Below are 13,233 nucleotides of genomic sequence, written 5' to 3' on the forward strand. Positions count from 1 at the left end.
TTGAATGAATTAAAAGAGAAAAAAATACAGTTTTGCATATGTTTAGCAAATTTTCCCTGACTCTTCATAATGCACTTTTGCAAATGCAAAAGATGAATATTCATCAAGACTCTTTGAATACATTACTGTTTAAATAGTTTGGTATTAATATTGATGATATACCATGAAATATAATTTTTCCATTAAAGGAAATGGATATGATGTCAAATGACAACCATACTGAAGGAACAGAAAATTATACCACTTAACCTAATATTTAAAAGTTGAAAAATACTATTTGAAAGAATCTTGCCCATTCAAAAAATATTGCATTAAGATCTCTTAGGTGTGTTCTATTGATGAACTTTTTTTTTTTTTGCCATTCTGGGCCTTGAACTCAGGGCCTGAGCACTGTCCCTGGCTTCTCTTTGCTCAAGGCTAGCACTCTGCCGCTTGAGCCACAGCGCCAGTTCTGGCTGTTTTCTATATATGTGGTGCTGGGGAATCGAACCCAGGGCTTCATGTATACAAGGCAAGCACTCTTGCCACTAGGCCATATCCCCAGCCCTCTATTGATAAACTTTGAACAAATATGGATAGCAAAGAAACAGTGAGCTAGTTTACCATCATGCAAAGGCAGGACAGAGGAAAATCATCGGAAGAAAATGCACTAAAATATTATCCAGCTAAAACCAGCTCACAATCTCCAAGAAACATTCTTCCTACCCGACAAGCATAGGACAAGTCTCACACAAGAGCCTTTTCTTTTTTGCATTGGTGGTGAGACTTGAACTCAGGGTCTGGGGGCTATCCCTGAGCTCTTTTTCTCAAGACTATCCCTTTACCACTTTGACCAACAGCACCATTTCCGGTTTTCTGGTGCTTAACTGGAGATAGAAGTCTCACGGGGACTTTTCGTCCAGGCTGGCTTTGAACTACCATCCTCAGATCTCAGCCTCCTGAGTAGCAAGGATTAGAGGAGTGAGCCACTGGCACCTGGCTCATGAGAGTCCTTTCACTAGCCTTAGCCTTAGAGGATAACCATTGCTTCCCACCTCACAGATGCAAAAACTAAAGCTCACAGAGTCCCAAGTAAGGCTAAGAAACAACAGAATCCAGCGTTGATCTCAGGCAGTCTCTGCTCTCAGATGAGATTGGGTGCGTACAGGGTGGTATGGCCGTAGACTAGTCTCTGCTCTCAGACACTATGTTTTCTATCTCATTCCCATTTTCCAAGTGAGCAATCACAGGCTAATTTCTGAATACAGTTTCCATGGTTTCCTTCTGGTTTGAAAAACAGCCTCTCAGCCTCAATAATATAAACAAAAATTACCACAGATTAAAAACAAAAATAAATATACAAGAATCAATTCTACAGCAAAGAGAAGGTACAGAAAGGAGATATATTAGTTTATGCACACAGCAGAGTTCAACGAACACCTACTATGTGCCACATACTATTCTAGGCACTGAGGAAGTAACTAGAAAGTCAGAAAAAAAGGGTCTCTGCCTCTATGAACACACACACACAGTCAGCTTTCCCTATCCATGGGTTCTATAGCCATGGATACAACCAACTACACTTAAAGGCAGTTTGAAAATATGTCCATATTGCACACATACAAACTTTTTTCTTTTCATTATTCCTGAAACAACACAGTGTCATGATTACTAGTACAGCATTTACATTGCATTCGATATTATAAGCAATCTAAGATGATAGAGATATGCAAGGATCTGCGTAGGTGACATGCAAATAATATACCATTTCTCTAAGGGAATCGAGCAAGCACATATTTTGGGCTCGGGGGGTGGGGCGGTCCTACAACGCCTCTGGACATTGAAGGATGACAACAAATAAAAGAAAATACACAAAGGATAGTGTATTGAAGGCAAAAGCGTTGGAGAAAAATGAAAGAAGCGAAATACAGAGACACAATACAGGAAACAATTTCTAAGAGATGATGGTCAGGGACGACTTCAGTGAGAAGGCACAAGCAAAGGGATTTTCACAGGAAAACCGATGAGACAAGGATTCACACAACCACACTACTGGAGAAAAAAATGGGGAACTAACGTTTGCTTCTGCCATCCCTCAATTGCCCCAAAATGCCACAGTGGTAATCACTGCTTACAAAACTCCCATCATCAAGGCTTATCATCTTATTCTCCTACCAGGAAATGTTACAAGTGGTCTTGCAAGCCTTCTGAAATTTCCATCTTTCTTGCCAGAAGGCAGCATCTGCACCAATCCCCCTGCCTCTGACGACCATGACTTCCGTGATAAACTACCCCAGTGTGTGGGGAGGGACAGAAAGATGAAGGAAGCAAATGGGAAAACAAGTTCTCCCTCTTCAGATGAATGTATAGGAAGTACGCAGCTGACACTTCATCAGCACTCCTGCTGGAGTCCCAGCAGGCAGACCCTGGCTGAGCATGTATTCTGCCAGCCACCAGGCTACTTAGGATGAATTGGCAACCTGCCATTTATCTGAAATGCCCAAAGTGTCTGGGAGAGGGAACACAACTACATTTAGCATTGCCAGGGAAAACTAGATACTTCGGGCTAGGAATTAATCTCCTCCTTGAGAAGGTAGTTAGCAGTACCTTCATGTTTGCCTATGGCGTTAAAATCACTACAGGTCATACATTTACTGAAACCCGCACCTACCAAACCACAAGGCCTTCATTTATACATCACTAACATATTCATGCCTCTCAGGTAGAGACAGTTTCTCAAATATATGTTGCTGAGCTAGAATATGTTACCTCAGCCACTCTGATTCCTTACTTTTTCTACCTCTTCAAACGTGAACAAACACATTGTTCCAATGTAGTTATTCAACAAATCCACAAAATATTTAAACCAACGTGTCTATGTGACCGCTTAAAAGGAAATTAATGAAAATTCCTTGGATGTGGACAATGATACCTCTTCATAGTTTTGACACTGTCGATTTTTAATGTTTGAGTGGAACTTGGTGGGAATGGGCCTATTCCATGGACACTAAGCCCAATCCCAACTGCACAATGCACACTGAGCAATACCAGGGAGGTGTACATGGACATTCACTCTCCTTAGGCCATTGCAGCAGGCAGAGGTTCACCCTCACTCTCTCTGTACAGCCGAAGGACTGTCACTTTTCCATGACTTGTTCCTTCTACACTGTGTTTCTGAATGGCTCCTACACACAAGGCACTTTGCTATGAGAAGTAGAAGTAGAAAACTAAATCAGGTAGGAATTCTGTCCTCAAGGAGCTTGAAGTCTAGACATTAGGCAAATAAACACAAACACTCAAATGTTTATTTTCACCTCTTCAGCATTATTTCTGTTCAATTTGTTAGCTATAATCAGCAGAGACAATTCAGATGTGATCCAATCCAAACATAACAGAGATGTGAAACAGATTCAACTTTAATGCCCTTTAGCTTTGTGGTCCCACAGGTACTAATAACAATAAAATTCATTAGCATATCAGAGTGAAATATCAAAATAAGTCACAGGGCATGGCAGTCTGGACACAACCCTGAGAAAAAGAAGGAAAGAGGCTCCGCTTGGCACTAAACCTTGACAATCTAATAGTAAATGTCTCAGCTCATTTTAGCTTCTGTGCCCAAGTTATTCACAATGCAATAATAACAACAGGCATATGTAGGATTTCATAAAACTTGTAGCTAGAACAGCTAAAATTTTAACAGATTCTTTGCCAAGAATGTCATCTGATGGCTTTTAGGGGAAACTTTTCTAATTTTATTATTAATAGCTCTCATTATTGGTTCTGATTCCCAAATCTTAGGATGCTCAACATGCATGAGTCAGTTTTGTGTCTGGGTTTGTGGCCACCAGCCCTAGATAATAAAATACAGAACTGGTGTGAGTGGCTTGTTTTAATTAGAATGATTTCCTAGTCAGCAAACATACAATATTACTAGGTAAATGTTAAGAATGGTATTTCAGGGGCTGAAAAACATTCTGGAAAAAAAAGTCATGAACTCTGAAGTATTTTCCTCTTTCAAAGTAAGCATTTACAGTAAAACAAACTTTTAACAAAATTAGCCAAGGAGAAACAAGTCATTTTGGACTGGGAGATAAAATGGAAGAAAATGCTACTATCATTTTGTTTTTCATGTGGGAAAAGATGCCTTTTGTTGAAGGACAATAGTTCTGAAGTCAAAAATTACCCTACAACCAACTTTTCTAGAGATAATTATTTGAGTGCTCCAGAGCTGAAGTAGACTTCTTACATTGTTTAACATCACAGTTCTTTTCATCTTGAAGTTGCAGAGAGGTGATAAAATGTGAGGAACTAAATGATGTGCCCAAGTTTATACAGTTGGCAAAAGCAGGACTACAGCCCACCCTAAATCAAATCTCTGAACATTATTCTACGATCCCCAAATAGCCAACCTAATTTATTACCAGCGAATAAAATTATAAGACACCATACACAGGGACATACATTATTTATATCTTCATCAATAAAAGATGTTTAGAAACCTATTTCCATGTCATATAACTCTACCACCAATGCAAAAGTAAGTTGTACAGACTTTTTAAGTTGAGTCAAAGGTTAAAGTGGAAACGTAAGGTCAGCAAGCATCACCATTAAAAAGAATGGGCTTCATGGGGGGGGGGGGGGGGCGGTGAGTAAAGAAATGAGCAAGGAATCCATGTTGCTAACAACTCTACAAATGCTTACGTTATGCGTCAGCTATTAAACGTGAAGATTACCAGTGTTGGGAAATATTTACTTCGTACTTTAATTTTTATTTTTATTTTGGTGGTACAGGGGGATCCAATCCTGAGCTAGGAAGCTCAGGATCCACATGCTAGGAAGTGCTTCACCACTGAGCTAACTCTTAGCCCTCATCATTTTTAATCATCATGGAAAAGAAAAGAATGACCCTAGCAGGAGGCATCGCCAACAGCTGCTAAATTTCGGGGAAATATTTGATGAGAAGCATGTTTACATAACCTGATAAGTACTGCTCCTCCTCCCCAGAGATTGTTTATAGATAGACTGTGAGAGAAAAAGTTGTTACTACAGTGGAAAAACGGAGTGACATCTTAACTAGATAACCGAAATGAGCATGACAGTGAGGCGCAGATGGACTTCGGCAGCCTTCAAGCACCAGGCCCTGAGGACACATAGGCAAAGCCTGAGTCTGATCTGGAATACACAAACCTGGGTCTCACCATGGAAAAATCGCAGGCAAACATAATATGAGAAATATCCTGCTAAAAAACATATATCACCTGCCAAACTGTGGATGCCACAAAAAAAAACAACAAAAGGTGACAGCAACATCTCAACCTAAAGGAGATTAAAGAAACGGGCAATAGAGGCAATATCCTATGCCTACATAAACGATATGACTGGGTCCATTGATAAAACAGAAATAGAGATGGCAGAGTAGATAACAGGATTGAATACCATATTTACTCGGGCTGAGAAAGGTGACCAGAAGGACTATGATAGACAAACAGCATGCTCTCTACTCTCACACAAATGAAACAGTCACGTACATACGTGTGTGTATACACACCCACACACGGACATCTGTACACACAGACAGGAGGGCAGACTTATTTAATTGAATCTGGACAAAATAAAGAAGTTCTTCTTTAAAGAAAGAAAAATACTAGAAACGCTTTCATTTCCTTGAGGGGAAGGGCAGAGGAAAAGCTACACGGAACTATTCCCAACTTGCTGGGTACGGGTAGGAATCAGCCCCCTGACAAGCGAGGGATTTCACGGTGCCAGCTGCGCTCGGTGCTCGGTGCGGGTGACTCTGCGCGTCCTGCGGTGTCTCCCGGGGCCCAGGCCGGTACTCACCAGGCTGGCGGTGAGCGAGGGCGCCGACTGGCCCAGCGCCTGGCTGCGCATGCGCACCAGGTTGGACGTCTCCGCCGAGGCGGGCCAGGCCTGTCCGGCCACTGCATTCGGAAGAAGGTACCGCCCTGGAGGGGGGGGAGAAGACAAGGCCACGTGAGCAGCATGCAAACAACAACAGACCCGTGACGATGTCGGGTCTCTTCCTAGCCGTCTACCTTCCCTGCTGCTACTCAGTAATGACACGGATTAATAACACTGGGGGGTGGTTTAAATTAGGAGATCCACGGGTGGATTTTAACCACTGACGGACACCCAGGAAAACCTCTTCGTCTCCTGTGCGTGGGCCTCCCGGGGTAGAAGGAGGTGGTTTTCCATCTGCCGGTTCCCCTGGAATGCATCAAGGAGCATGCAGATACCCAAGTCACTGTGTCACTGAAATAAATGTGTGCATTTATAAATGTTCTCTGAAAAAAAATCTATGATGGAAAAATGATCTAGGAACAAACAAGAAGAGTCTACAGAATAGAGATTGTGACCAAGAAAGGAAACGGTAAATTCTCTCAAGGTGAAATGGGGCTGGTGTGCCTTCCTTAGCTTCTCTCCTGAAATGCAGGTAGCCATCCAACCGTGCCCACCGCATACATAATGGAAGCCATTTGCATAAATCAGGACATCAATGTCAGTCCAGGTTCACTGCACAATTTCCATCAACCTTGAACTCAATATATACACACATAGGCGTTTTAAAGTCAAACAGCTGAACCGATTCACACTGCTACTTTCTAGGTATGGGGACAATATCAGTATCATCATAGTTGTTTTAACTTCAAGGAAAATTAGGGTGGCCAAGAATACTTGTTACAAAAAATTTGGTGCCCCAAACTCGATGCTAATACACAAATAATGAGAAGGATGTTAAAGAAAAGGTTTGTTAGTTCTGATAGGTAAAATGAGGACAGCACAGGATATTGCCTCAAAGCCAAGATCCTACTCCTGAGAATGTCTACCATGTAATGGAGCTCAGGAACTCAGCTTCCAGGTATATGACAACATGCATGTCTAGAGCAGGTGTTGACCTTAGGTCCGATCCCCAAGTTTGCTCATTTACTGGTACCACATCCCCAAATCCAATAGTTTTGGTTGACAGGGGCTTACGCCTTCCTAGTGGTTAGAGAAAATGGAGGGTGGGGGATAGGTGATGGTCTGGTTTCATTAAAAATTTTTTTTAAAAAGTGTTCACCTTGGACTCCCCAACACGGGGGATCGGCATGCATAATTATCTATCATTTCTGTCCTTCCTGGATTCCAAGGTGGTGTTGCAGGGGAGAGAATACAGAGGTACCAAGCGGTGGTGAGATGTCCAGCTTCTATCCCGCCTTCAGTTACCTTGCAGATCCAAGTAAGGAGGCCTTGCTTCTCAGCAAGTACAGTTTTTAAGCACCTGTCCTATTTATATGAAAGAGTTGACTGCGTCTGATTTTCATCTCCTTTATTCCAATAGTAGCACCATGACTGGCTATTGTAAATGATGGCGGATGAGTGGGTATGACCTTCCAAAAAGCCACAGGGACCATGAAAAGAATCCCATTTGGGAGTCATATGTGTGGGAATTCTCATCTTATTTCTCTCCAGAATCCTGAGCGATTGCAGCATGGGTGGCTGGAGGCCAGCAGCAAATAACACCTTCTCCTTGCTCTTCCCCAAAGCAGGCACCTAATGAGCTCATCTGACAAGTTATCAACCACCACAATATATTCACTAGCTTGTCATCATTATTCAGGCTAATTTCCGGCATTCCCAAAACGTAGGAGCTAGGGGCACCTCTCAGCAGTTGTCCAGGTTAAGAAATCTAAGCAATCTACTGTTATTTAATACAACTGCTTTCTAAATGCTATATTTTAATTACAGAGGGAAAAGGCACTTTCCATTTCGTTCAAATTGGTCTTTCATCCTCATACTGTGAAAGTACAGGATCTGGAATAAAACCAGACCTGCTTGGGAAATCTTATCCTATGGCTGAGCACAATGAGAAAGCCAGTCAGTCAATGTCCCTTGGCCTTGTCTGTTCCATCTCTAAAATGATGATGAAAGAATCACTATGTAGGGTTGTTATAAGTAAAGTATTCAGGAAATTTTAGCTATTTAGCCATAACACTGGTTAAAAAAATGAAAATGATATTTTTTGTTGGTTTTGTTTCTTTTCATTCAAATGTAGAAAATGAGTATATACTAGACAAGCACTCTACCACTAGGCCATATTCCCACCCCCCAGAAAATGAGTATCTATACAAAGAAAGAATTCACATATTGTGACACCAGAGAAAATCACTGTAGACAGCTCATGATTTTCCTGCAGGATTTCCTTCTACAACCTGTATTTTCTTGTAAACATGGGACCACACTGGTCACCAACAACACATATTAGATTATGAGCTCTTTCAAGCAAATATACATAGTAACTGTCAACTGATTAGTATGTGAACACTTTGTCATTAAAAGCTTAAATATAATTCATTACCTTAAATCTAGGATATTAATTTTTTCCCTTGTCTCATTTTGTAATGTGAACTACAAGCTGGACTAAGCGGGGCTTTGGGAAATCTTGCCCCTCTAGGCCCAGAAGCAGGACATGAATGAAGAAAAGCAAGAAAGCTGCAGTCTGTGTTTAGGAAAGCAGCATTAGTATTGCATGAATGAATGGTTTAACACTGAAACAACTCTATCTGGAAATATCACTTGGTAACAATAAGATCACTCAGTAATCTGATCGCATCTATTTGTGTGGGGAGGGAAGGGGAATCCTACCTAGGCCTTCTGCCTTGTATTTCCTTTGTGCCTACTTTGGGGACCGGACATGGCAGGATATGCCAAAGCTATGTGATGCCCAGGATGTTCTTTGACTCTTTCCTGGACTCACCTCCATTCTGCCAGATGTTTGGCTGAAGATAGATGTAAAATCAGCTGGAGAATTTAAATCTAAAGGTCAAACATTTTAGTTCACTAAGAATTCTACTAATTAGTTTTTGGTGTTGTTTTGTCTTTATTTTTGTGGGTTTTAGTTTTTATTAGAATACAATTACAAGGCTGTAACACTAAATTTCTCCTGATGTGAAGAAACAGGTCTATTCATTTCTACATCTCCAATATCTAGCAAGGGGCCTGGCATTTACTAAACATTTAATAAATGTTTGTTAACTGAAATAAATATAAACTGTACCATTTTAATGATATCTGATTAAGTCTGAACAGGAAAAAATACTGGCAGATAGATCATTTTCTGACATTTCATTTGCAAGTGTAGCAAAGAAGCTGAAATTCACCATGGTTGTCTTATACGCCAGGCCCTGCCACATCCCAGCCAACCACAGAGCAGGGACTGTTCCTCCACTTGAGTGCGGAGACAGTTCTATAACCAGGCAAGGGCTAACAGTGGACAAAACCAGAATGCTGACCCCAAAGCCTAAAATACTAACACATGAAAATAGTCATCACATGTACTCAGGTGAAGGTACAGATGATATGTTAAGATAGGATGATGCTATCTGGAAAGATGAGAACAGAATAATTGAAACCATAGGCTTGGAATCAGAGCAACGTGGATCTGAAACAGTTCTCACTAGGCAGGCAGAATAGACAATTTGCACAGTAGTTTTTTAAATTCAGTATTTTTCTTGTTATTATAAAGGTGATGTACAGAGGGGTTACTGTCTCATAAGTCAGGTAATGTATACATTCCTTTTGAGACAAGGTCACCCCTTCCCTCATTCTCTTCCAGTTTTTCCCCCCGTCCCAGTCCATAAGTTGTCTAGTTCCTTTTCAACATAGTGTCTAGTGAGTACCACTGCTGCATCTGTTCGCCCCTTTCTCTTCCATTTCTATGTCCCAACCCTACCAAAGACAAATAAACAAGACAAAAAGAAAAATAAAAACAACAAAGAACTTCTTGTCTCCATTTCCTGGAGTTCATTTTGATAAATATTATTTTATATGATCAGAGACACAGAGGCATTGCACCTCTGTGTTCCTCCCTTAAGAGTATCCTTTGGTCTCACTGACAGTGAATTCCTAGAGTCCTAAATAATTTATCATGTCCCAGTATTTTAGATGTAGCTTCCACATATGAGAGAAAACAGGCTGTGTTAGGCTCTCTAAGCTTAACATGACTTGTTCTAGACCCATCCATTTCCCTGCAAATGACGTAATACTGTAGGCATGACGTAATTCCATTGTGGATAAGTACCACATCTTTTTGATCCACTGATCTACTGTAGAGCATCTGAGTGGTTTCTATAACTCAGCCATTGTGAATTGTGCAGCAATGAACATGGACGCACAGTAGTTCTTTAAAAAAAAAAACCAACAACTAGGAAATGGAAGGACTTGGAAAAAAATCATACTAAGTGAAGTGAGCCAGACCCAAAGAAACATGGGCTCTATGGTGTCCCTCATAGGGAATAATTAGTACATGTTTAGATTAGTCATAGCAGATGATCACAAGAGCACAATAGCTATGCCTGTGTGAACACATAAGATGATGCTAAGTGAAATGAACGCCACGTTATGGAAACAAGTGTTATATCATTGTTATAATTATTTTCAACATGCCATGTGAAACCCTACCCTTTTTTCTTTTTTGTTTCTCTCATATTCCCTTCCTGTGGTTTTATTCCCACTCTCACTGCACCTGATCTTAGTACCCTGGATACTGTATATACACGTATTAGAACTAGGGAAGGGAAAAGGAATACCAAAATTGAGAGACAAAGGATAAAAACACAAATGATTCCAACAGCAATACTTACAAAACCATTTGGTGTAAACCAACTGAACAACTCATGGGGGGAGAGGGAAAGGGGGAGGGGGGAGGCGGGGGGCGGAAATGAGGGAGGAAGTAACAAGTTGACCAGGAAATGTACTCACTGCCTTACATATAAAACTGTAACTCCTCTGTAATTCACTCTGACAATAAAGAAAAAAAAGAAAAAACTTCCATGTCTTGGTATTCCCTTTCCCTTCCCTGAACGGAGGTGATAGATAGGATCAAAAGAGATGTAATGCATAAAATCGCCTGCCCTAGGAGACAGAACTAGCCAACGAACTGTCACCATTCACATGATCCTTCCCTGTGAAAAATTAAAACTTGGCAGTCAGGGTCTTATATCAGGTCACATTAAAAAAAAAAAAAAGGAGTAGCAAAATACAAATTATCCTTAGAAGAAAAAAAAAAAGTGTGTGTGGGGGGGGTGAGACCAGTGATGTTGCTGTTGTGTGGGGGGGTGAGACCAGTGAGTGTGCTGTTGTTGTTGCTGTTGTTGTGGGGGGGTGAGACCAGTGAGTGTGCTGTTGTTGTTGCTGTTGTTGTGGGGGGGTGAGACCAGTGAGTGTGCTGTTGTTGTTGCTGTTGTTGTGGGGGGGTGAGACCAGTGAGTGTGCTGTTGTTGTTGCTGTTGTTGTGGGGGGGTGAGACCAGTGAGTGTGCTGTTGTTGTTGTTGCTGTTGTTATTGCAGCATCAGAGAGCAAATCCAGGGCTTTGTGCATGGTAGGAAACTATTCTATCATGAGTCACACCATAACGCCTATAATAGTGTAGTATTTTTAAAAGTATTTGCTAGTTCCAGTCAAATGATTAAAGGAAGAATTAAGGTTTGACTTGTGGCTTTAAATTAAATATAAAAATGTACATATACCTGGAAATGTAGCAGGAAATGGTAAGGTTTGATAAAAACTAGTGGGTAGTATATGGGCTAGATTGCACTTTTTAATTCATTTCTGTACATGATTATAATATTGCTTTTACTAGTTCTTATCTAAGGTGTGATTCATGTTCCAGCATGGCCAACTAGCCAGGATACATTCCCTCCACCCCTGAGATGACAGTTCCTAGGGCCCGACTGACGGAGGGACATTCCACAGGTCCCGGGTGAGATCACAAGGAGCCAGGGACGCTGGCAAGGATTCAGAGCAACGAAGAGCCACGAGGAGCCGCCACACCATGAGAGCTGGCTCCTGGGGTCCTTCCTCCCAGCCTTGTCTTCCAGGATGCTGAGACACTGGGCTGACACTGGCTGAGATCAGACTCCGGACGGAGCCCAGCACCGGGCATGTAATAGTCACCCATCTGTAAATCACCTTTATAGTAACAATAAAGTAAATAATATATACATTTTAAAAAACACTGTCAGTTTGACCCAAAACATTACACTTTCCCAAGCCCTAAACCCTAACCATAAGGATACACCTAACTCTAACCCTAACCCTAGTTATGCCCGAAATCCAGTAGTAAAACAGATACTCCAATGTACATTCATCCTAACTTTAACTCACCTGGTAAGTTGTAAATTCAGGTTCAGTTTGACCACAGAGCTTATCTTTCTCCCAACACTAACCCTAACCCTAAGTTCTAACCCTAATTGTGCGTGACTACTAATGGGTCATGAAAATGCTCCAATTGGCATTCATCAAAAAAAAAAATCAAAGCTATGTCTTTAATTTCTCTGTTCACACAACAGATCCAGCCCAAAAGAAACTGATCCAGCCTTTGCCCATACACTTGCTTCACACTCTTTCAGCCTAATTTTAACTATTCTAGCTGTGAGTGGTTTTAGGGTCAGACACCTGAGTTCCATTTTTACAACCCCCAAATGGATTCCACCACCTCAGTCATGAACTTCTTTAGGTCTCAGCTCCTTAACCCATAAAGCAGAGGTAAGGTAAAAGAGTTGTTGCAAAATATAAACTAGAAAATATACTATCAAATTAATAATCAAGTATGCTTTAAAAATACACATTAAGTTCTAAAGTGAGCAAGAAAATAAAATTTTGTTAAACCACTGGAAAAATAATAAATATACATTAAGTGCGTAAGCACAGTTTATGGTCCTAGGCTGGGTTAGATCCTGGAAGTCGTTATTCTTATGAAGGCCTTAAGGAATCATGGGAACATTACAAATTGGAGGGTCTGTTAATACAACACATGGGATATTTTATTTCTGCCTAGATCCCCATTAGTGTTAATGGGAGAAGAGGACAACAGATGGACTTAAGGCAGTCATTAGAAGGTACTCACACAGTGCTATAGCCAGTCGTGATTACATCAAACTTCATATAAATTCGCTTTCTGACGACTACCAAGAGCCTCTAGAAAGCAGGTTGCTGTTATATTCATGCATCATTTGCTGCCTACAATTTAAGAAAATTAGCATCTGTCAACAGCACTATTCAGCTGCACAGGGCGGAAATTAATGGATAATACCATTTCCAGTTTGTCATATGAGAGGTGAGCTTGCCCCACAATCTGGTTGTTCTACTTTATCACTGAATTGAGCTGCTTGCTACAACTGGAATTTAGATCCGCTCTGTGCTCTTGAATACATGTTTCTAAAACCCTACCATGATCATTAAGACATTTGTTAAAT

The 13,233-nt window shown here is 41.0% G+C and overlaps 1 protein-coding gene across 1 annotated transcript in view; it reads right to left on the bottom strand.

Annotated features, from left to right (window-relative positions):
- Positions 1–3,057: 3,057 nt before the first annotated feature.
- The window catches only part of LOC125367602 (microtubule-associated serine/threonine-protein kinase 4-like), a 196,645-nt gene continuing 186,469 nt past the window's right edge, over positions 3,058–13,233 (bottom strand). Inside the window, exons 3-4 of the mRNA XM_048368271.1 lie at positions 5,818–5,942; positions 3,058–3,183 (exon numbers count right to left, since the gene is read on the bottom strand). Of these exons, the coding sequence (XP_048224228.1) occupies positions 3,058–3,183; positions 5,818–5,942 (251 nt within the window). The remainder of the gene's footprint in view (positions 3,184–5,817; positions 5,943–13,233) is intronic.

This window comes from Perognathus longimembris, chromosome 19 (assembly GCF_023159225.1).
Source record: "Perognathus longimembris pacificus isolate PPM17 chromosome 19, ASM2315922v1, whole genome shotgun sequence".
Classification (NCBI taxonomy): domain Eukaryota; kingdom Metazoa; phylum Chordata; class Mammalia; order Rodentia; family Heteromyidae; genus Perognathus; species Perognathus longimembris.